The following is a 23,392-nucleotide window of genomic DNA, read 5'->3' as shown; positions in this document are numbered from 1 at the left end:
AGAGACAGAACACCAGTGGGGGAGAGGCAGAGAGAGAGGGAGACACAGCATCTGAAGCAGGCTCCAGGCTCCGAGCTGTCAGCACAGAGACCAATGTGGGGCTCGAACCCAGGAACCGTGAGATCACGACCTGAGCCAGTCGGACACTTAACTGACTGAGCCACCCAGGCGCTCCTCTACCTTCTTTTTAATGGCACACAAAATAAATTACAGAGAAAACAATATCTTTGTTTGACTTTTCTCCACTTGATCTCATGACTAGATTATCCCTGTCTGAGGCTGGACAAAAGATCTTGAGGTTTGTTTTTGTTTTAATGGCAAATCTCAAGTAAAACAACTTTCACAGTGTCAGTTTATCACTTCCAAAAATAATACTGTGTCTCTACTCCATTTAGTAAAAAAGAAAGTCACGCACCAAGCTGGATCCAGGGGCAGGGAAAACATCTGGCTTCCGGAGTCTCATTTGCCAGGCAAGAAAATTGAGACAAAGACCAAGTCTCCAGAATCACTTCATGAAGGGCCTGGAAAATAGACCACGGAAAAGGCTAATCTGCTTATTAATTTTCTTAATTAAAATGCTCTTCATGTGGCTAACATTTGCCATAATTATGAACAATGATAGCTTTACATGTTGGCCATGAGGAGCCAGTCAGGGGAGCTCGAGGGCCTCCCTAGATGATTCAGGTAATACAAATTTAGGAATCACAGGCCTGGATCTTAAAAATGCTGAACAATTCTCTTCTTTCCTAGAAGATTAAGGCTTAGCCCGAGGCTTGATTTAAAACAGCTTGGTTTTGCATTTTGTTAAGTAATAACCAAATTAAAGGATCAGAACCTGAGCCCCCCTTTACAGTAGAAAAGCCATGGGGAATTATCTGGTTCAGCTGTCTCACTTTGAGGACCACAGTCTGATAGCTAGAACTGGAACAAGAACGGCGATCCCCCAACCCTGTCCAGGTTCTGGGGTACTTCACCACCCAGAACCCCAAGAGGGGACTGAGTGGTGCGGCTGTCAGACAAGGGAACCTGAGAGAGAATCTCCTTCAGGAGCCACTGGGAATTAGGAGCTTCCTGTAACACTTAAAGCAATCATTTAAAAATGTTTTCCCCCCTAAATGTTTTTTTTTTTTAAATCTCATTTTATACGGGATGTTTCTGCAGATTTGTCTCACATCATGGCCTAGATAGTAAGGTACAATCGTGAGCAGAAAAGAAAATCAAACGATTCTGATCTAGGTTGCTATGGTAACATTGCTATTTTGAATACGACTGTTTACTTTGGCAGAGTTAAGTTAAATGTGAGCAGCTAATTAAGATGAGGCTTGAAACTTTAACCCTAGCCTTCACTGTAAGAAAAAAAAAAAGCACTTTAAAAATGATGCTTGAAGTGTTGCTGGAGATATTTTTAGCAGCGGGATCATCTCCCTTTGCTGTGGAAGCAGCAAACTGATTTTTTTCCTGAAGAAGAATGGGGGCCTACTCACAATCTGTCCAAATCCACAAGTTAGTATTTGCTAATTTGAAGATATAAAGAGGAACAGAATCCTATCAAAACAGAGCCAGTTCCAGTGTTGACATCAGCAGAGTTTCTGAGACTGTGATAGACAAGGAAAGTCTGATGTCTTTCTAAACACAGTAGTATTTTCCTTAAATGCATATTTGTATAAACAGACTTCACATCAAATCAATTTAAGTATATCTATGAAGTAACAGATTGAACTGTAAACAAATACAGCAGAATGTGAATATATAGCTGAGTGCTCTCCCCTTCAAAGTAATCATCCTGGGAGGCCAAGCTCTCATTTTCAAAATGCTGACATCACTGAGAACATGCTGGAGCCTCCTAGGAAGTGTCTCCACTCCCCCTGAAAGCTTCTTCTGAATGTCCTCATTGGTGGCAAATCTCCATCCTCAGAGGACAGAATTACCTTTTTGGAAATTGTCAAAAGGCATTAGGAGTAAAATCTGATAAATAATGTAGGTGATCAAGTAGGGTAACATGGAATGGAATAAAAAGCAAAGTTTATCTCCAAAAAGAAATCGCTTGGGGTGCCTGGGTGGCTCAGTCGGTTGGGCATCCAACTTTGGCTCACGTCATAATCTTGGGGTCTGTAAGTTCGAGCCCTGCGTCGGGCTCTGTGCTGACAGCTCGGAGCCTGGAGCCTGCTTTGGATTCTGTGTCTCCCTCTCTCTCTGCCCCTCCCCTGCTCATGCACTGTCACTGTCTCTGTCTCTCTCTCTCAAAAATAAATAATAAAATATTTAAAAAATTGTTTTTTCTTATGTTTCACACACTGGCTCTGAAAGCAGTTCTTACAAAGGACTCCAAAACCAATTGTGCATAATGGCAGGCAGCATGGTGTTATACACTTTCAAATTTGTTGCTTTAAAGGACATAACTGGTTGCAACAGCCTCTCCTCTGCTGTCCTGCCTGCCGCTCCCTGGAGGTATATTCAATGAATTTCTATCTTTTTTATAAATAAATATATAAGTAAGTAAGTAAGTAAGTAAAGGACAGAACTAACGTGAATTTAAGTTCTGGCTTCTGTAAAACAGCTCACAGTCATAGATCAGAAATCTGTTTCTGTCCTGATAGATGAAATGCTTACGAGCATGGGCTGGGTTTGGAAGGCTTGCGTTTGAGTCCCAGCATGGCCACTTACTGGCTGTGTGACCTTGGGCAAGTCACTTAACATCTCTGAATCATCATGTCCTCATCTGTAAAATGAGGATGATAATGGTCATGCCTTGCAGGACAGTTGTAAGAATTAATGATTTATTAGCATAAATCCTAGCACACGGTTCACACTCAGTAAATAAAAGCCACTTGGTAATTATTATCATAGTGACAAGCAGCACCAGCCGCAGTGATGTTACATGTAAATATTTAAGAAATTTGTCATTTAACATCCAAGGTTTTAAGAAGTGAATTGTAAATGCTCTTGTATGTCTCCATGAAGTGACAGATACATATCACAAGGAAAGTCCAGATAAACAAGTGTTCATTCCTGACTGGAAGGAACATCACCTTTATCAACAGCCTGTGCCTCATCCTGGTATCAGAGTTGCTGGGATGAATCACAGTAAACAGTACCCATCTCACGGTTAGGACTGACTATGGAGAGGTCCCAAGTGCATGCTCTACAAAGCAAATATGATCCCAGTGTAGGTGGAAACAGCAGGTTCCTCAGTGTGGGGGAGTGTCAAGCACAGAAGCCCAGACTGCGGTGGGGGGGGGGCACCTCCAGCTGTCCCCCGACATGTCTCCCCAAGGGGGACCAGCACCAGGGTGTGGGTGGGATTGTAGTGACTCAACCTCCAGGGGCCTGATGGCAGTGGTGGTTTCATAGTTGATAGAAACTATGAATCAAGTGAAAAGCTTCAGGGAAAAGTTTAGGTTAGTAAATACATTGAAGAAGGAGAAACAGACTGCATCAAAAAAATTAAAAAAAAAGAGATCGGGAAATTAGGCAGAAAAGATCTAATGTTCACAGAATGACTGCTGGCTGAGTCAGAATTGTAGGGCTAAGTTAAAGTTTAAAAGGCAAGGTAAGACTGGGAAATACACTGAGAACAGTCATAGGAGTTAATCTTTCCCTCTCCCCCTGCACTCCCCCATTTACTGTTGAAGTTGAAGAAGGGCAAAGCTTTGAGCCCTCTTTTCTGGAGCAAATAACATCAGAAAACATAGAAGCTCAGAAACTGGGGAAGCCATAGGGGGCGTCTGTGTGGCTCAGTCAATTAGACTCTCGGTTTTGGCTCAGGTCATGATCTCACAGTTTTGTGAGTTCAAGGCCTGCATCAGGCTCTGAGCATGCTTGGGATTTTCTCTCTCCCTCTCTGCCCCTTCCCCACTCATGCTGTCTCTGTGTCTCTCAAAATAAATAAACTTAAAAAAATTAAAAGAAAAAAAAAAAGAAGAAACTGGGGAAGCCATAAACACTTAAAAACAGCATGATTGGAGTGCCTGGGTGGCTCAGTTGGTTGAGCATTTGACTTCAGCTCAGGTCATGATCTCATTGCTTGTGAGTTCGAGCCCCTCATAGGGCTCTCTGCTGTCAGTGCAGAGCCTGCTTCAGATCTTCTGTCCCCCTCTCTCTCTGCCCCACCCCTGCTGGTTCTCTTTCTGTCTCTCTCAAAATAATTTAATTTAATTTAAAAAAACCAGCTGTGATACAACCTATGCAGAAAAGGCCTTATAGACAGTAGAGAAGTAAAAGCTGGGGCTGACTGAATGACAAAAATATTAGACATGAGGGGTTTAGGATGTATTTGTGTTGAAAATGTTTCTAGCATGAATTATTAAGAGCTAGTAGTGGAGGCAAATAGGGAATTGAATTTCTAGCTTTACAAGGACATCTCTAGTAGGACTGCAAAGATAGTTACATATTTTTGACTAAAAAAATGTGGTGGTAACAAGATCCTTCTTGTTACCAAATATCTAAAAATTCTGGGTAAATTTTCTTTTTAATCTTTTAAAATGCATGACTGAGCTGGAATAAAGTACAGGAAATCCTCAGAGACCAAAAGCAAAAGAAATCCTCCGAGACCAAAAGTCAAGATGGGGTGCTTGAAAGGACATCACTGCATAAAGCTGAGAGCCCTGAAGTCACACACTTGGAGAAAAGATGAACTAGGAAAAAACAAAAAAAAGCAAGCTTTGCAAAGGGTCCCAATAAGAAAACTTGTTTGTCTTGGCTTTGGCCCTGGGTAGAGAAAAGGAAAAAACAAAAAAAACAAAAAAACATCTTTCTGGAGATTTAACTATGAGCCAGACCTCGCATGTGTTTGTGGCCTAAATTGAGACTATTTTTGTGGTCTAAAGACCTCCAAGTCAGGAATTTATTTTAGTATATTTCCAGAATAATGTGCCATTATATGTTTAGAAAAGCAGATGAAAATCCTCTCCAGAGGAATGTACCTTCACTCAAATGTCATAAGAAACCCCTCAAATAAAATTCCACTGAATAGGAGCTCACAATAAAAACAGTACTCACAAAATACACACTGAAAACAAGGCACTGGAGCCAGCCTCAGATTGAGACTCACAGAAACTTTGGAGATCAGTTAATGGTCACAGAATATAAAACAAGTACGTTTACTATGTCAAAGAAATAAAATAGGGAGGCCCCTGGGTGGCTCAGTCAGTTGAGCGTCCGACTTTGACTCAGGTCATGATCTCGTGTTTGTGAGTTCAAGCCGTGTCGGGCTCTGTGCTGGCAGCTCAGAGCCTGGAGTCTGCTTCAGATTCTGTGTCTCCGTCTCTCTCTGCCCCTCCCCTGCTCATGCTCTGCTCTCTCTCTCTCTCCCTGTCAAAAATAAATAAACATTAAAAAAAAAAAAGAAAACAGGAAATAGAAAGTTTGAGTTAAGAACAAGACACTACAAAAAAATAAGCAGGTAAATTAGAAAAAGAAACAAAAATAACTTAGAAAACTAGAAAATTATAATAATAGGTCATCCCTCTGTAGATGGGTAAAACAGATTAAACACCAGTGGAAAGAGAATTAGAGAATAGAAATCAGATTTGAAGATATTACTCAGAATTTAGCAGAGAGAGACAAAGAAATGGAGAAAACAAAACAATTAAGAGATACATAAGTCAAAGTGAAATGGTCCAACATGCACCTAACTCGAATTTCAGAGATAAGAGAGGGAATGGGGGAAAGACAATGCACAATGAGTTAATGGGTGAAGATGTTCTAGAACTGGTGAAAGCATGAATTGTCCAGTTTAGCAATCACAGGGTTCTGCAAGCAGGATAAATAAAAAGAACCTTATTGCTAGGCATGAGATAAAACTGCAGATTATCAAAGGCAAAAACAAAAATTCTAAAATTACCCAGTAAGAAAAGACAGATTACCTATAAATGAATGACAATTAAGTTGATGGTTGATGTCTCGACAGCAGCAATAGAAACAAGAAGGCAGGGGAAGTTCTAACCTAGGGTCACTAAGGAAATGGCGAGGAAATTAAGACATTCTCTTACCTGGCCAGATCAACAGAATAATAAATGTCATAGCCAGACTGCCTTCCTGTCCAAAGTTTATTCTTTTAAGAATGCTCAAAATGGACAATATTCATATCACCTAAGTCAATTTACGGAGATTTTTCCTGAAGGCAGAGAAATGAGCTACATAGAATCTTCATGTTTTCTATTCCTTTGGTGATGGGAGTCTATTTAATTCACTAATAGGGTCCCAGCTATCCTTGAAACAGGGTCCCAATGCTAGACCTTGATCCCAAATCACACATGATCACCTTAAAAGTATAATTCATGTCCACCTTATATTTTGTTTCTGAAAGTTTCATTCTGTAATGAGCCAATTATGCAAAACAATTCAACATCAAAGTTGTTCTAGTAGGCTTTATAAAAAAAGGCAGATGCTCTCAATGTTTTGCTGATGACATTTTCTCTCTCTGTAATCAACTATTTCCATTTGCTTTTCAAATAATTACTAACTTTATCTTCCTAACTCAGCTCATGCCTGCTGCTCTAGTGGCCTCAGCCTTGCAATTCTAATTATGCAGTCATTGGCTCCCAACACTCTTTTGAAAAAAAAGGAAAATAATTATTTTTACTTTCATGATATTCACTCTCTTGGAAGAGATCACATGAAAGAAGCTGTATAGGTTAGTTTTAAGAAAGCCTTCTTTTAGTAAGTTTTAAGTTAAGCTTTCTTTTAGTCAAAAAACTGTGCCAATCACTTATAAGAAGATAAACAGAGTCAGAGGTTACCACTGATAATATTTAATGCCTTATTGATATTTTGCAATTTTCTCTTATTTAAAGTCCTCAAATTAATTTCATTTCATGTATAAACGAAATAGTTTTCTTCCATAAATCTAGAAAGGACAACAAACTTGTAGAGGACTATGAAAAATAAAAGGGAAAAGTAACCTGATTATACTGATTATTCCAGAGGACTAAATTTTTTTTTGACCTCTGAGTGGCAAAATCTCAAAGGCATTTGAAACTTCAGCTTCTAAAAAAAGCTCCCCCTAATCCATACACACAATAAATCTTTCATGAACACTTCTGTTTCTCTGTATCTTGACCTGGGTAGTGGTTAATTGGGTGTATACATATGGAAAAATCCACCAAGCTATAACACATAAAATTTGTGTACTTTCCTTTATGAAAATAGTATCTCAATTAAGAAAATATCTACACACACACACTCCCTGTCTTCAGTAAGTCCCAGAGGTGGCACAGAAATTAAGTTTTTTAAAAAAGATTCTCAGATAGAGCCACCTGGGTGGCTCAGTCGGTTAAGCATCCAACTCTTGATTCCAGTTCAAGTCATGATCTCATGGTTCTTGGTTTCAAGCCCCAAGTTGGGTTCTGTGCTGACAGCACGGAACCTGCTTGGGATTCGCTCTCCCTCTCTCTGCCCCTCCCCACTTCACATGCTCTTTCTCTCTCAAAAATAAATAAACATTAGGGGCATCTGGGTGGCTCAGTCGGTTAAGTGTCCGACTTTGGCTCAGGTCATGATCTCGCTGTCTTTGGGTTCAAGCCCTGCGCCAGGCTCTGTGCTGACAGTTCAGAGCCTGGAGCCTGCTTCAGATTCTGTGTCTCCCTCTCTCTCTGCCCCTCCCCCACTCACACTCTGTCTCTTGCTCTCAAAAAATAAATTAAAAAAAAAAAAAAAGATTCCCAGAAGGTTCTAATGTTCAGTTAGGTTGGTAACCACTATCCTAGGGCAGCTGGGCAACTCTTGATTAGAATAGATTTTCAGCAAATATTTGTTTCAATGAATGTATGAATAAATGAATGAATGAATGAATGAATGAATGAACAAACCAACAAGCTAATAAATATCTGGTTATTATGGTTGTAGGTGTACCAGTGACTAGGGCCAGAAAAAGTCCTAGGCACATTTAAAAAAGAAAAAGCACGCCAGATGTTCTAAACACTGTAAATGCTTTCTTATTAACTCAACAACTCGATAAGGTAAGTGGACTGTTCTTACTCCTCAGGTGCAGCCGATGTAAATCACTTTGGCTACTTAAGAAGTATACCAGGGGTGCCTGGGTGGCTCAGTTGGTTAAGCGACCGACTTCGGTTTAGGTCATGATCTTGCAGTTTGAGCCCCGTGTCGGGCTCTGTGCTGACAGCTCAGAGCCTGGAGCCAGCTTCGGATTCTGTGTCTCCCCCTCTCTCTACCCCTCCCCTGCTAATGCTGTGTCTCTCTGTCTCTCGATAATAAATAAACATTTTTTAAAAATGAAAAAAAAAAGTATACCATAGTATATATTGCTGTTGGAAGGGCTGTACAAACGGACTCTAGGCTGAGCTTTTACAAATTACTACTCAAATCAGCCAAAGAGGCTGCTGGCTCTATCATTATTTGAAAGCTAAACAATTAGAGAGCTGCTACAGATGCTGCTCCAAGTTAGTTTCTGCTACAACCTGGAAGCTTCCCAATCAGGAAGCCATCACTAAAGTTGCTAGTTCCAGACCATGCTGCCTCTGCCATTATCCACCCCAGCTAAAAATGAATGTCCCATGCCCCATCCCTCTTCCTACATAATCTAGGTCTGAATCCACATGTTTATGGGAATGCATTTGATTAGCAGATACAACTCACATCCAGAATACCAGCTATAAGAGATTCTGAAAGGGGGAACTTCCATACTCTGTAAGAAGAGGAGGCTGGAATAGGCATTGAGTGAGCTGATACACTCATGAAGAATGAGTGAGGCATGAAGATTAAGAAACTTGGTCAAAGACACAGAGCTAGTAAGGAGCAAGGTCAGGATTCAAACTTAGGAAGTATGGCCCCAAACACTAAGAAGGCACATAAGAGGATAATGATATGGTGCACAGGCAAGCTCATGGCTGTGGGGCCTCCAGTCTTGACGTACAAATTTTCGTGCTTATGTCATAGTGAACAACTTTCAATCGACTGTACTCATTGATCCTGACATCGCCTCTAGAATTTTAGGTCTCACAGTTTCTCATCTTCAAAATACAAAAATATATTAATTTACTTGACCATTTTATTTTTGGTTTGGGAAGTGTTCTCAAGTGTTGACAAGGGAGGGTTGTCGAAAAGTTTCTATGACCAAATAGTGACCTACGACATCCATACCCAGGCTTCAATAACCGGGCTTCCAGCTGCAGCTGCTCACATTAGTTCCATGGTACAAATTAAAAGAACATCTACAAGTATCCTGAAGTTATTTCAGGACTTTCTAATGGAACATCTTGTGAATTCCCCTTTCATCATAAAGTCTGGGAAACTATGTTGATGTAATAGAATGATGGTTATTTAGCCTCTTCTTGGAAAGCTACTACATAGCTCTTATGAAGTGGAAATCTTAAGACTAAAGCTTGTGATGTGTTCTCTGTTATCTGAAACTGTATTTCCACACACGCTTAGTACAGTTTGGCCTCTCAGTCTATCTACCTATTTATCTATCTATCTACCTACCTATCTATCATCTTTCATCTATCTCTCCATCCATCCATCCCTCCCTCCCCCTACTCACCCATTGCTCTATGCAAATGACCCAGATAACAGAATAAAAACATTAAACTGTATCCAAAATAAATACATCAATAAATACAAAGATTGAGAGGAGTGAGAAGGGTCAGTTCCAAATAAGATGGAAATGTTGAAAGCTCCCCACAAAGACAATGTGTCAGCTATTTTTAAATGATTATAATTTTGAACAGAGATCCTTCAAGAGCAGGGGAAAGAGAAAATGCTTCATTTGACATGACAAGCTATAAATTGCAAATCTGCCAGTTTGGGAAGGGTAAATATTTGCTGAAGATTAAGTGCATGGCAGAGGGATGTCATTAAATCTACGGTAATTAAAAAGTTCAATTTAGTGCCACGTGCATCTACTCCAGTTTTAATGAGCATACAGCCGCAACAACCCCGAGCCATAGTCCAGTCTACCTCCATGGTGTAGAAAGAAATGATAAATGTCTTCAGCATGACTTCCAACAAAGTGAGTCTGAGTTAATTACTCTGTGTGCAAGTGAAAATGGACTTGGTTAAACAAATGGGCCTACCAATCAAGGACATCAGCCACATGCTGGACTAAATTTCATATTAATCAAATACACATCAAACTCTATCAGAGACATGTGCACAGCCAGAGGGCTGCTTGAAGCTTATATTTTAATTCCTAACTAATTTTTGGTTATCAAAGTAATATATGCTCATAGCTTTCAAAAGTCAGATGAGGCTAAAAGTCTTACAATGAACAATAGTGCTCTGTCTCCCCCAGCCTCCTTCCCATTCCTCAGTCTATGTCTCAACTTGCTATTCCCTCTCGTTTTAAAAATTCTGTATATCTAATTGATATAACAATAATGTAGTTTATCGGTTTTAGACGTCCTATGTTCATATCCACATTCTATGTTCATATCCTCAGGCCTCAGGTGCACACTCATACACGCACACGTACACAGAGGCTTACCTTCCCCCATTCTCTAAATACAGTTATGTCGATTTTTTATTAAAGCCACAGTCAGTGTTTATGTTATTATAACTATATAAAGTTGATCACTGCTAAATGTAGTAAGAGAATGTTTCCTTTATTGTACAATATTATTGTTTTTGTAGTTAATAGTTATTTCTTTTTTTCTGCATTGGCTTGTTTGGCTTTGTAACCATCTCTAACTCTACCCACACCCTCAAAGAGCCTCTTGGTATCATTTTTCCTGTGTTAAACTGGCAGGACAGCCTCTTGATTCCCCAGCACTCCTGGTCACCTCCCCCTGAGAGCCCTCCACCTTTCTGCTGCCACTGACTAGGTTGCTCTCCAGGCCTGCTCCCCAGCTACTGGCTTAGGTGTCCCCTCTGTCACTCTCACTCTCCTGAATTACTTGTATTATTTCCATGATGATTTCCTCTGCCCCATTTTCTGTTTTGTGCATGTGTACATGTGTGGGTGTATGTATTTCTTCTGTTTCATCATTGTCTCTGTTTCTTCCAAGTTCTTCATTTCTTATTAGTCTGAGTCTCTATGTGTTGTGATGGAGGATTCCTGCAAATATCTGGTGATTTTTGGCTATGTGTTCATAATTTAAGGGTGTGGCATGAAAAAACTAATGTCCAGCTTATAGGTTGGTGGGCTTTGTATAAGATGACTGATAATTCATTCAGGTTTTCCAGAGATGGATCCCCTCATCTCCAAACTGGCCAGAACAATGAATGAAGACACTGTTTTGTTTTGTTTTTTAACTTTTTAAAGTTTTATTTATTTTGAGAGAGAGTGAGCATGAGCAGGGGAGGGGCACAGAGAAAGGGAGAGAGAGAGAATCCTAAGCAGTCTCTGCACCGTCAGCACAGAGCTTGATGTGGGGCCAAACCCATGAACCATGGGATCATGACCCGAGCCAAAACCAGGAGTTGGACACTCAACCGACTGAGCCACCTGGGCGCTCTGAAGATCCTGTTTTAGGCAGGAAGGTCCAGAAAGCCCTCTTGGAAGAGGTGGCATTTAACAAGAGCCATGAATGCAACAAGGAAGGAAGAAGCAATGCCAGTATCTGAGCAGCTAAGTTCCAGACAGAGGAAACAGAAGATCCCTGAGATGGAAACAGGTTTAACAAGGATAAGAACCAACCAGGAAGCCAATGGGGCCGGAGCCCATGAGCAAAGAGAAGACAGAAGGAACCATGTGCATTTATAATGTATAGAAACAATTTTCCACATAGACCTTGTTGGAGACTTTAAAAGCCTAATATTAAAATATTTAGCGATATCTTATAAAAATGAATTTGAATCATTTTTACAGTATTTGACATCAAACAAAAAAAAATCACTATGACTTGCCTTTTGTGTTTAATCAGGCAGGCTAACGGTTATGTGAAATTATTTATCACTGTTCAACCCTGTGAAGACTGTGGAAAATAAAAAAAAATCTATACCTCATAAACACGCTAGAGACTCTGAATAAGATAGAAATCTGTGCACACGTCTGAGCTAAATCAAAGGAAGCAGCTCATGTTGTTGAGAGAAATCAAAAGCATAAAAAAAAAAAAAAAACCCAAGGAGTTGCCAAGGCAACGAAAAAATCATTCGACAGAAAATACAGTTTCCATCTTAAGCACATTCACACTGAGAAGCCAAGTACCTTCTGGCCCTGCTTTGGGGGTTTTATGTAACCTTTATCCAGTCATTTGTGGAGATGGGGCAAGACTTGAGAAGCCACCGCACTGGGACCTTGGTCAAAGCTGGACAGGCGGGCAACTCACCAGTAAAAAGCCAGTCAGGAGAGTGATGGTAAACCCAGTGGTTCGCAGACTAAGGCATGAGAACCCTTTTCTTCTCTTGAAATCATTCTGCCACTTTTCTTATATCCTCCAATTTTACAGAGAGCTCCCATTTATGAGCTAGACCCAATGGTTATTGAGAGACTAGAAGGTCACAGAGCTGGCTGGAGGGCTTCCAAATCCTTCTCCCTGAATTTCTGTAATTTCAAAGAGTGACTCAGAGCTGACTTTAAACACCATCTGTGCTCCTCACTGGGCATCCTGCTCAAAGCCTGGCCACTTGCATGCTGCCAAATATGGTCTCAACTCTCCCTTGGCTGGCCTTCTCCACCTGGAGACTCCACTGCTCCTGGGGGACCCTGTGCCCATGCCCCTCCCCGCTGTTCCCCAGGTGGAACTGGCTGGGCCCTCCCCCAGGACCCACAGTGCTCAGGACATGGTATTCGGCGTCTCCTTCCTTGCACTACTAAAAGCTTGTGTGTGGCTGTTTCCTTGTCCGACTGTGACTTCCTAGACATGGGGTCCCTGTCCTATCTTTAGTGGGACACCAGGGCTGAGGCAGCTGGTTTTAGTGAACCAGAAAAAATGAATTAATATCCTGCTCTAGGTTTTAATGTGGAAGGACGCGTTAAATCACCATCAACACAACTAGCATGAAGCATCTGAAAGCTGGTAGGTGGTAGAGGGAGGTAGCGTGTCTGGTCCCAGTTCAGGCCCTTGCTGGAGAGACCACTGACCTCTCCTTTTCCGAATAGTATCTGCAGAACACCACCTGCATCCTGAGAGATGGCAGCAGGTGTTCATGAAAAGGGGGACTTGGTTTTCAATAAGTTCAAGATGGGAGGGTTAAAACATTAACCGGATTTATTTTGCCATAGACCTTTGCACAGTGGTACCTCACCCACAGAACTGGAGGAGGATGAAATGAAGCAAAATGGGGAAGCACGACTGAGTGCTTGATAAATGCTAACTGTTGTTTTCATTATTGTTACCCTTCTCATCCATCTATACTCAGTAGATTTTTCTTCATAATGACTACACATTACTTTTAATTTAAAAATGAGAAAGCCAAAAAAAAAAAAAAACCCAAGAAAGCTATTTTACTCAAAGAATTAGTTAAATTAGAACGCAACCCAGCTGGATAAGTCTGTAATATATATATATATATATATATATATATATATATATATATATTTTTTTTTTTTTTTTTCTGTATCATGATAGAAATGATCCCGTTCCCAGTTATTCCTCTGCATAAAAGTTATACACTGTTAATTTCTCTATCAAAAAATTTTTAACTTCAGAAACTCATGTTTGAAGAAAAGGACTCACAGGATAGGAGAACCACTCACCCAGAGGCAGAAAGGCTCCACCATATATACACCTCCCTCCTGGCAGGCAGCTTGGTTCTGGGCCTCCAAGAGAAGGCTCGGACATGGGTGGGAATTGCCCATTTGCTTTCCCAAACGTTGAGCACTGCCTTTCCAATACGAACACAAACATCACGTCTTGAACGTGAACTTGCCCTCAGCAGGTATCTGCATTCCAAGGGTCACCAACTTGAAGGGCATCAAGTATAAACACATGTGAAGTCTTGTCTCCTCAAGGCCAAGGACAGCAGGGGCATCTTATATGAGGATTATAGACCCACTTCAGGTAACTGAACATAGGCCAAGAGTTAGTCAAGATGGAAACGGTAAAGGTGCAAATCCAAACTATGTCCATTCTCTTCTCTTTTCTATAACTATTTTGGTAACTAGATTTCCTAAAATTATTCTCTCTCTCTGTTTCCTGTCTCTGTCTCTCTGTCACACATACACACTATAGAGCAGGGGACTCCCTTTAGATGGATTCTGATCAGGACAATCATTTATAGCAACACAGTTAAGTACAGGCTTAGATATAATGCAAATGTCACATGGAGTCCAACCAGAGCGGAGCTAAACAAACAAAACAATGTGCCTATTAAGCTGTTTTAAAGGTCAAGAGAAACAGACTGTCAGTATTATGGGGGTGATTTTTCTTCTTACCAATGAATAATCTCATTTAAATGAGTATTATTTAAATACTTCAGGAGTCTAAGGAGAAACTAGGGACAAAGCTTTGAGGAGTCTGGAGGAAAAGCCGGAAGTCAAGAAGGAGAGAAGCACAGGAGTCTATTTTAGGAGAAAAAGCAAGAGTGCAAACACCACATGGCGTGTGTACCCGGGCACATGACAGATGGGGAGCTCCAGGTCATGACAAGGAAGACAGGCGTGTCAGCCACACAGCACTGATGGAGGGAAGGTGATCACCCTCTGGTTCCAGAAACAGAAAGAACAGCTCAGCCCAGGACAAAAGCCCAGAAAAGGCTACCTGGAGAGGCAACTCTTTTGTTCAGATTCTCAGGCAGAGAAATAGGATTCATGGGATTTTCAGGGTCTGACAGATGTTGAAGTCTAAGACATTTAAAAGCTCTCATCCTGCTTTTGGGATGAGATTGAGGACAGTAATATTAGTAAACATAATAGTTCTATCCTGGAAAAAACTCTAAGTTCTTTTTAGAGATTTGGAGTATAATGCATGCACCAGCCAAGCTAATCTAAAAAGCTTAAGCAGGGGATAAGAGAAGCCTGAGTTACATCTTCTGCTATACTATTCTGTAGCAAGGCATGAAAGCCCGGCTCTTAAGCTAAGTCACACTTTCATATATGGAGAGTAAGGAAAACTGAGGCAGTAACACACCTAGTTTCTAACATGAGTACCCTTTAAAAATGTGAAGCAGTAGGGGTGCCTGGGTGGCGCAGTCGGTTAAGCGTCCGACTTCAGCCAGGTCACGATCTCGCGGTCCGTGAGTTCGAGCCCCGCGTCGGGCTCTGGGCTGATGGCTCAGGGCCTGGAGCCTGTTTCCGATTCTGTGTCTCCCTCTCTCTCTGCCCCTCTCTCTCTGCCCCAAAAATAAATAAACGTTGAAAAAAAAATTTTTTTTAAATAAAAAATAAAAAATAAAAATGTGAAGCAGTAAAAAAAAAAAAAAAAAAAAAAAAGTGGAGCAGTTTCTATCCTGGATTCACTCCCATCCCTCTCCAGAAATGAAAGAAAGCAGCGGGGAGGGGAGGGAGCATGAAAGCAATGGCATTATAGCAAAAGCAAAAGAAAAAACACAGCAGAACAGTAAAAGAGTTTTTCTTCGGAGTAGGAAGGATTATGGGTGTTTCTCTTTTACTTCTGTGTGCTTTTTCATAATTTCCAACCATGTAAACAAGAAAATGTTAAAGAGAGAGAAAAAGATATCAAAGGGATTTGAGAAATCAAATTGAGATGATTCAAAGCAACACAGTTATTGCCACTTAATCTACCCCCAAAACCAAGAGCACACGGTACACGCTGTATGTTAGCCAATTTGACAATAAATTATATTTAAAAAAAAAAAAAGCAAATGCTTGCTCTGCCTTAGGCAGAGCCTCTGTTCATCTTCTTGTGTCTTCAAGAGCAACGGTCATTTGTCAGATATTTATCAAAGGTCCACAAATGCCTGACCCCGGATGGAGAAATGAAAGGTGGAGCTGGTGGCCTTGATAAACTCGCAGTCGAGAAAGAATCAAAAGAAACATAAACGCCTAGAGTACTATTAACTTCTAACCCAGTTCCGATGGTGGCTGTGATCAGAGCTTATAAGAGAACAGAGGTCAGAGGTGCCATAAAGATTTCACTGAACTGGAACACCAGAGCTGGCCCCTAAAGGAACTGGGGGTTTGGATAAGCTCCTATGTTCTCCGCAAACAAAATCATGGCTAGGTTGAAGTGTCACATTCATTTGGTTTCATTTGGTAGATAATATGGTTCTGCCTAAAGACAGTGCAGTACAGTACTTGTGTGCCCTTGAACCTTTGTCAGAGTGGCACTGTATACTTGTGCCTTTCTAATGAGTCAGCTTGGAAAATTACAGCAATGTCCAATTTGCAAGTTGATATATTTGTAACTTTTTATTAAATTATAATATCATATTAAAAAGTGCCTAAATAATGACTCTACTACTTTTCACAAACTGAACAGACCCAGTTTAACCAGCACCCAGATTACGAAACAGAGCAGTGCCAGAAGCCCAGGAGCCCTTCTCGTGTCCCCCTTCTGGCAGCTACCCTTCCAACGGTTACTGCCTTTTTGACCTCTAACACCTAGATTGCTTTGTCTGTTTTCTGCTGCAAGCAGATGGAATTATACAGTGGGTACTCTTTGGCATCTGACTTCTTGCACTCAACCCTATATTTTTGTGAGACTCATCTCACTGTTATATAGGGTAGCAGTTTGTTCATTTTCAACGATGTATGGTATTCCACCACATGAATACATAACCACTTATTTCTCCATTCTACCGATGATGGGCATTTGGGTAGGAACTAATTATGGCTGTTATAACTGGCACCACTATGACTGTTTCAGGGCACGTCTTTCCATGAACATAAGAATGCATTTCTGTTAGGTATGTATCTGGGAGCAGAAATGCTGGATTGCAGGATATCAATGTTTGGCTTTTGGAGATATTGCTTATCTGAGTATTAAGGGCCCATCACTGCTTTTGCCTGTTCCTGGCTTTAATTAGGATGTTCTATATCAAGCCTGGTCCAAATCTGACCTTCTGTCATGTAAGATTGAGAGCTCCCAAACCATTTTATTTTCATCACCTTAAAAATGTTGTCTTCAGGGGTGCTTGGGTGGCTCAGTGGGTTGAGCATCTGACTCTTGATTTCAGCTCAGGTCATGATCTCAAGGGTCATGAAATCAAGCTCTACGCTGTTAGCGCAGAGCCTGCTTGGGATTCTCTCTCCTTTCTCTCTGCCCCTCCCCCTGCTCATGCTCTCTCTCTCTCAAAACAAATAAATTAATAAATTTTTAAAAATTATCTTCAAGATATTGCCTATGCTTATTTTTTTCCTAAAGTAAAGGCTGATAACCAGAAGGGTGGAAGAAATTATATTGTAGTTAAAGGCAAATTATATTATGAAGGACAAGCTGTCTAGTAAAACACAACTTAGAACTGCAACTATCTTCAAAATAAATCAATCATTTATATAAACCCAACCACTCACTGGTAAATTAATGAAAAATATAACAGTGTTGAGCTTTTAATTGCTTCTGTCACAAAACCCCCAAACTTAAACGTCCATTATCAGGCAGAAAAGAGGCAACTAGTTTACAACAGAAGCATCAGTAAAACCTGTTACAACATGGCCCCACAGTTAATATTCTCCAAGTTTATGAAGTACATCTGTCCAATTTTTTCAGGTTTTCACTTTAGACAATCCAACTTAGATAGTCCCTCTAAAACTAACCGCTTTTTTTTTAATCAGGATCTTTTTCTAATATCTCCAGTATATAAGCTTTGTAAAGAGTCCTGTTATCTCAAACCTCAAGTTTAATTTCCTCTCCAGAACATTTTTTTTTTCAGAATATTAAACGTCAGAAAAACGGCAGATGAAAAGATTACTGAGCAATGATAGAGCTTAAATAAATTAAGGCTCCCAGGCTGTGTTGCTACTTCCCGTTTCCAAAAAGTAATCTTTTTTGAGGATATTAAACATCATCATTTGTGACCTTTAAAGAGAACACCCTGAAGTCATTCGTTCATAATAAAATCTGGTTAGACGGTCACAATAGTCAATAAGATAAAATGATGCCAATTTTCAATTACAAGACTTGATAATGCCCTATGACACATTTTCAAGACTACTGAATAGGTTTGAAATGGCCCAAATAACAATCAGATATATTTTATTTGGCACCATCAGATTAATAAACTACAAATAAACACAATCAGGGGAGAAATGAGAAATAGGATAATTTCAGAAAAAACAATTCCCCCAAACACATCATATTCCCTATGGAGTTTGAAGGAAAAGGGAATTTGTCCTTGGTACAAGACTGCTCCTGTACAAGTGGAAAGGGTGGCTGCTGTAATGATGAGGGGGGAGGATCATAAAGAAATGACTCCTTCGAGACACAAGAAATGACTTGAAGGGTATGAAACTAGAATCCCCACTCTGCTGGACTCCTGAAGTTATGACATGTCATGGGTATTATGACCAACACATTTATTCATTCAACAAACATTTGTGAAGGATCTAGTGTGCACCATATACTGTTCTAAGGTTTGGAGATGTTGTGAAGAACAACACAGATATGGTCCCTGTCCTCATGGAGCTAAAGATCTAGAAGATCTAGAAGGAATAAATGACTACAAAGATAAATTCTAAACAGTGACGTATAGGGTGCCCCCAAAGAATATGACAGCAACTAAAGCTGGATGCGGGGACAGGGGGTCAGAGAGTGACTTGGTTATGCACAACATATGATACACTTAGCCAGTGTTAAATATGTTGAATCCAGGGGTGACTGGTGGCTCAGTCAGTCAAGCGTCTGACTCTGGATTTTGACTCAGGCCATAATCTCACACTTCCATGGGATCGAGCCCCGTGTCAGTCTCTGCACTGACAGCACAGAGCTGCCCCTCTCCAGCTCGTGGGTGCTCTCCCTCTCTCTCTCTCTCTCTCTCAAAAATAAAGAAACTTAAAAAATTTAAAAAAAATCTGAATCCATTATTCATAACTAACACCACCTTTAGCCACGTTAAGTGGTATTTATTGCATCTTTCCAACTAGTCGTTTCAATGCAATTGACTTTTTGAGCATTTTTATTTCAACCACTTGGAGGCACCACAAAGGAATGCAGAGAAGAGTATGGTGCAGTCTCTCCTCAAAGAGAGGGTGATCTAGGGGCACCTGGGTGGCTCAGTCGGTTGAGCGTCCCACTTCGGCTCAGGGGATGATCTCACAGTCCATGAGTTCGAGCCCCGCATCAGGTTCTGTGCTGACAGCTCAGAGCCTGGAGCCTGCTTCACATTCTGTGTCTCCCCGTCTCTCGGCCCCTCCCCTGCTCATGCTCTGTCTCTCTCTGCCTCTCAATAATAAATAAACATTGAAAAAATCTTTCTTAATAAAAAAAAAAAAGAGAGGGTGATCTAGTCTATAGAGGAGGCAGTCCCACAGGTAAGGCTCTAAAGCACATGCAGTGCAGCAGGGATACATGCAGAGCCAGCCTAACAGGCAACCTAACAGGAGGCAGTGAAGACTGCAGAGAGCAAGCGTATCTGGACTGGATACTGTAAGCCTGCTGCACTTCTCCAGGCCTAGAAGGAGGGAAGGGCACCCTGTGACAAGTTGAAAAGCGGCACAGAGGTCGGGTGTGTTTGCTGAGCCGCCTGCAGACTGGCCATGTGGCAGGGTTAGAGACCACAGCGGTAGGTACCGGGCAGAGCTCCACGAGGGGCGATGTATGAAGGCCAGACCGCCGGGGGCCATGACTCTAGCTGAGTGGGGGCCGCAGACCAGGGCCTCAGGGCAGTAGGCTGGTATTTTCCCCTGCTCCTCTGGTCTAAATCCACTCTCCAGCTGGCTCTGCCCTGCTCTGCCCTGGGAGGCGACTCCATGCACTGCAGGCATGGATGAGTGTCTTTGCTCTCCGTCTTGGAGCTGAGAACCAGGGGGTGGCGCTTGGCAGGAGAATCAAGGAGAGAAAAAGGTGAGGTCAGATTCCTTACCTCCCTGCTTGTCTTCCAGGGCGGTTGCCATGGGCTGGCTGCATCCTTCTACCAAGCTCGCTGGCCCCTGCCAGGCAGCCCTCTCCACACAGCTCCTGTGAGCATGCTCTCTCGGGGTTGCCAAGGCCTGGGCACCGTGCTTCCCCTGTGGTCTCCTCATGCATGCTCACACCTTTGCCCGTGATCTCTTTATTAAGCTTCCCTCAAATTACCTGGTTGGACAGTGTTATCTGTGCCGCCCCTAGGACCTGAACTGAAACAGTCGCGCAGCGAAGATTTCAGGGAGGAGGTGCTGGTGGAAGCATGAGAGGTAAAGGCAGACAGGGAGTTGCCTGTGGGAGAGATGGGGAAGGGAGTGCGGAAGGTCATGGTGATGCGGGAGGTGGCATGACAGACTAGCCACAGACTACAGCACTTATGAGAAACCTACCCCGTGCCAGGCACCATTCCACAGGCTTTAACATAACTCACTGAACTCTTGAAACTTTCTTATGAAGCATCCCCTTGAATGGGTGAGGAAACTGAGGCCCAGAGAGGCCCAGTGAGTTTCTCAAGGTTCCACTACTTACGTGGTGGAGCTCAGATTCAAACCCAGGGAGGTCTAGTACCAGAGTCCAGTTCTCAGCCTCTGTGCTAGACTGACCACTCTGGCTGGGGCAAAGAAGGGGCCTTCAGAATTTAAGACTTTGCAGAAGGCAAGACACTCGTGATGAAATTCTTGGGACAGACACATGTGTAGATTGCCGAAGTAAAGCTGTTTGAAGAAAATCTTGCTACCCTACACAAACTCTGCCTCAGTGACAATGCAGAATCATGTAAAGATATCAGAATGGAAGAAATCCTAAAAAAAAAAAAAAAAAAAAAAAAACCAAAAACCAAAAAACATACCCAAACAAATCACAGTCACTCATGCTATAAAATTACACTTATATTCCTAAGAAACATTATCAAAAAACATATACAAATAGTTACTTCAAGATGGGAAAAGGAGGGCTATGGTTACAATGGATTGATAAAGCTAAATAATTTTTCCTGTAGGAGCTTTGATAACAGAGTTTAATTACTTTTTGTCGCCATCTGAAAATAATAAATGGCTTGATCACAGACCAACAAAAGAGAACCGTGAACAGCACAGAAACATGACCTGCTGTCAAGTTCACACCCACCGACGATAAAGAAAAGCCCAGGGCTCCCTCCGATGGTGCCTAAATCACAACCCCTAGTGGCCCAGAAAATGCAAACCATGCTTCCCACATGGACAGGTGCATAATAACCAGTTCTTGAGATGAAAGGTTCTGCCACAAGGAAAATATCCATCAGTGATGTTTGTACAAGGTCTCTTGTAGCAGATAAGATCATGAAAAGCACAGTGTTCTGGAAAATGAGGAGGAAAATGAGAGACAGGTGACAACAGCACGTGCCTCCGTTATGGTTTTAAATGGCACCTCACCTTCCTAACTGAGGCTGTCTGTCTTCCTTTGGCCAGCCGAGCCAGGCCATCATGTTCCTATGAATATCAGAAATAGCTTCCACAGCAATCACTTTCCTTTCCTTCAGAAGAAAGACAGGAAGGGAAACGCTCCCTGAGTCAGACTCCTATATTTTTCATTTGCGCCGTGGGCTGCCAAGCGTGCCAGCCCTGCCGCGGCTGTATTGAGGAATCTGATAACAAGCTCCTAAAACGCCGGCTGGGGGCCTGCAGCCACACGGGGGTGTTGCATAACAGTTACAACTGTACTGACCGGCCCCTGCCTTATTCCGTTCTTCCTGAATATCCTTTTGCTGGTCCCACGCATGGTAGAGACAGGACTACAGAGAATGGTTCATTTCCACAGTTGGTCACTCCACATCCAGGGCAGGTTGCCGTGATTGTGTGGACGCTCAGCTTTTCCATGCAAGAGGGGTGGCCGGCAGATGACGCTTGTTAATCAGTGATGTTCCATCCATTCGTACAACAGGAGCCAAGAAAAGCTGGCGCTATGGCGAGTATTTATCCTTTGATTTGTTTTAAAGGAGTGCACCCTCCTTTTGGGTACAGCAGAAGGAGAGATTTGATGAAGCACTTTGGAAGGGGCGGGGCTTAGCTAAATGTGCTGTTAATTTTTGTAAGTTCCCATTTTTCTGATGCCTCAACACCCCCCAAAAGCATGCTGTGAGCACCTGCCCAGGCAACCAGGTACACCAGTGTGATAAGGCTGGTCCCTGCTACAGTTCCTCTTCTTGCTCCCCCCCTGACTCTGACCAAGTGACACTCAAACACACCAGTAAAATGCCCTCCCACCTTTGCTGGTCGACCCCTCCATGACCACCACAAAGGCACTTGCCCTGGGGTGTGCTCCCCCACGGCCTGGTTGAGTCTTCTCCCTGGCTGCTCCTTCCACGTGGCTCCCCTTCCTCTAGGCCCTGAGAGTACAATAGACCCTTTCATCTCATAGGCCTCTCTGTAATTTCTGTGGCTGTGCTGGAATCATCCTTAAAGACCCCATAAGGGAGAGGAGCCTGGGTGACTCAGTCAGCTGAGCATCTGTGTGACTCTTGATTTTGGCTCAGGTGACGATCATAGGGTCATGGGATCGAGCCCCAAGTTAAGCTCGTATTGGGCTGCGTGCTAAGCACAGAGCCTGATTAAGATTCTCTCTCTCGACATCTGCCCCTCTCCCCTGCTCATACGTGCTCTTTCTCTCTCTCTCAAATAATAATAGTAATAATAAAAAGATCCACAATGGGAGATTTACTCCCCCACTTAGTCCAGTGGTTTTGGAAAGGAAGCTAAGGCCTCTGATGACCGTGAAGATGGAGATATGTGTACAGGCCACGGGATTGATCCACAATTTTTGGTTCGAAAAATGCAATCTGAACATTAGGATTTGGAAAAGGCAATCTAAATTTTAGGATCTTCAAATAAAATTGGAAAGACACAAGCTCCAGTCCACATTGCAGAAAACTGGAGATTTCATCAGAAAATTGTTCCTGGATACTAGATACATTTTTCCCTTAAAAAATGCAAACTTCGTGCGGCACCTGGGGGGCTCAGTTGGTTAAGCCTCTGACTCTTGATCTCAGCTCAGGTCTTGATCTCAAGGTCCTGAGTTCAAGCCCTGTGTTGGGCTACTAAAAGAAAAAAAAAAAAATGCAACCTTCATGACAACTGATGAACCAGCTGTACTGATATATTAGGTGCAAGTTGTAAAGCAAAATAGCTATGTGTTGTGCTTGGTTAACAAATGTATAATTGTAGCCCTTTCGCGTGATCGAGTTCAAGCTGTTTATAAAAAACAAAAAATGATAGTGGAGAAAACTGCCTTGCTGATAGAAATATAGAATAGCAAGGTTGATGGATATCACAAATAAAGAATCCAATTCTTTACATGAAAACAAAAAAAGCAGCCTTCATCTGAAGTCAAGATCGGAAGCCAGCCGCCGAAAGCACCTTTGCTGGTCTGCTCCGCCCTCCCGCTAGACAAAGAGCAGCCCTGCCCCTGCGGGCTGGGCCTGCGCTATTCCTGGCCGCCTTGTTCTTTACGTTCTTCAGTTAAGGTTCCCGTGGAGGAGAGCGTGCATTCACATCCGGCCC

At 42.1% G+C, this 23,392-nt stretch overlaps 1 protein-coding gene across 13 annotated transcripts in view; it reads right to left on the bottom strand.

Moving 5' to 3' along the window:
• SHLD1 (shieldin complex subunit 1) overlaps window positions 1-23,392 on the bottom strand; it is a 99,982-nt gene that overhangs the window by 14,093 nt on the left and 62,497 nt on the right. For 2 of the 13 annotated variants that reach the window (XR_006703318.1, XM_045445252.1), the window contains exon 4: window positions 416-521. The exons of the other annotated variants lie outside the window; for them this stretch is intronic. Coding sequence is in view for 1 of the 2 variants with exons in the window: in XM_045445252.1 (XP_045301208.1) it covers window positions 416-521 (106 nt within the window). In the remaining variant the exon portion in view is untranslated. The remainder of the gene's footprint in view (window positions 1-415; window positions 522-23,392) is intronic. 13 annotated transcript variants of the gene reach the window in all.

This window comes from Leopardus geoffroyi, chromosome A3 (genome assembly GCF_018350155.1).
Source record: "Leopardus geoffroyi isolate Oge1 chromosome A3, O.geoffroyi_Oge1_pat1.0, whole genome shotgun sequence".
NCBI classification, from domain to species: Eukaryota; Metazoa; Chordata; class Mammalia; order Carnivora; family Felidae; genus Leopardus; species Leopardus geoffroyi.
Note: the sequence above shows the minus strand (reverse complement) of the source record. Positions and strands in the feature narration are given on the sequence as shown.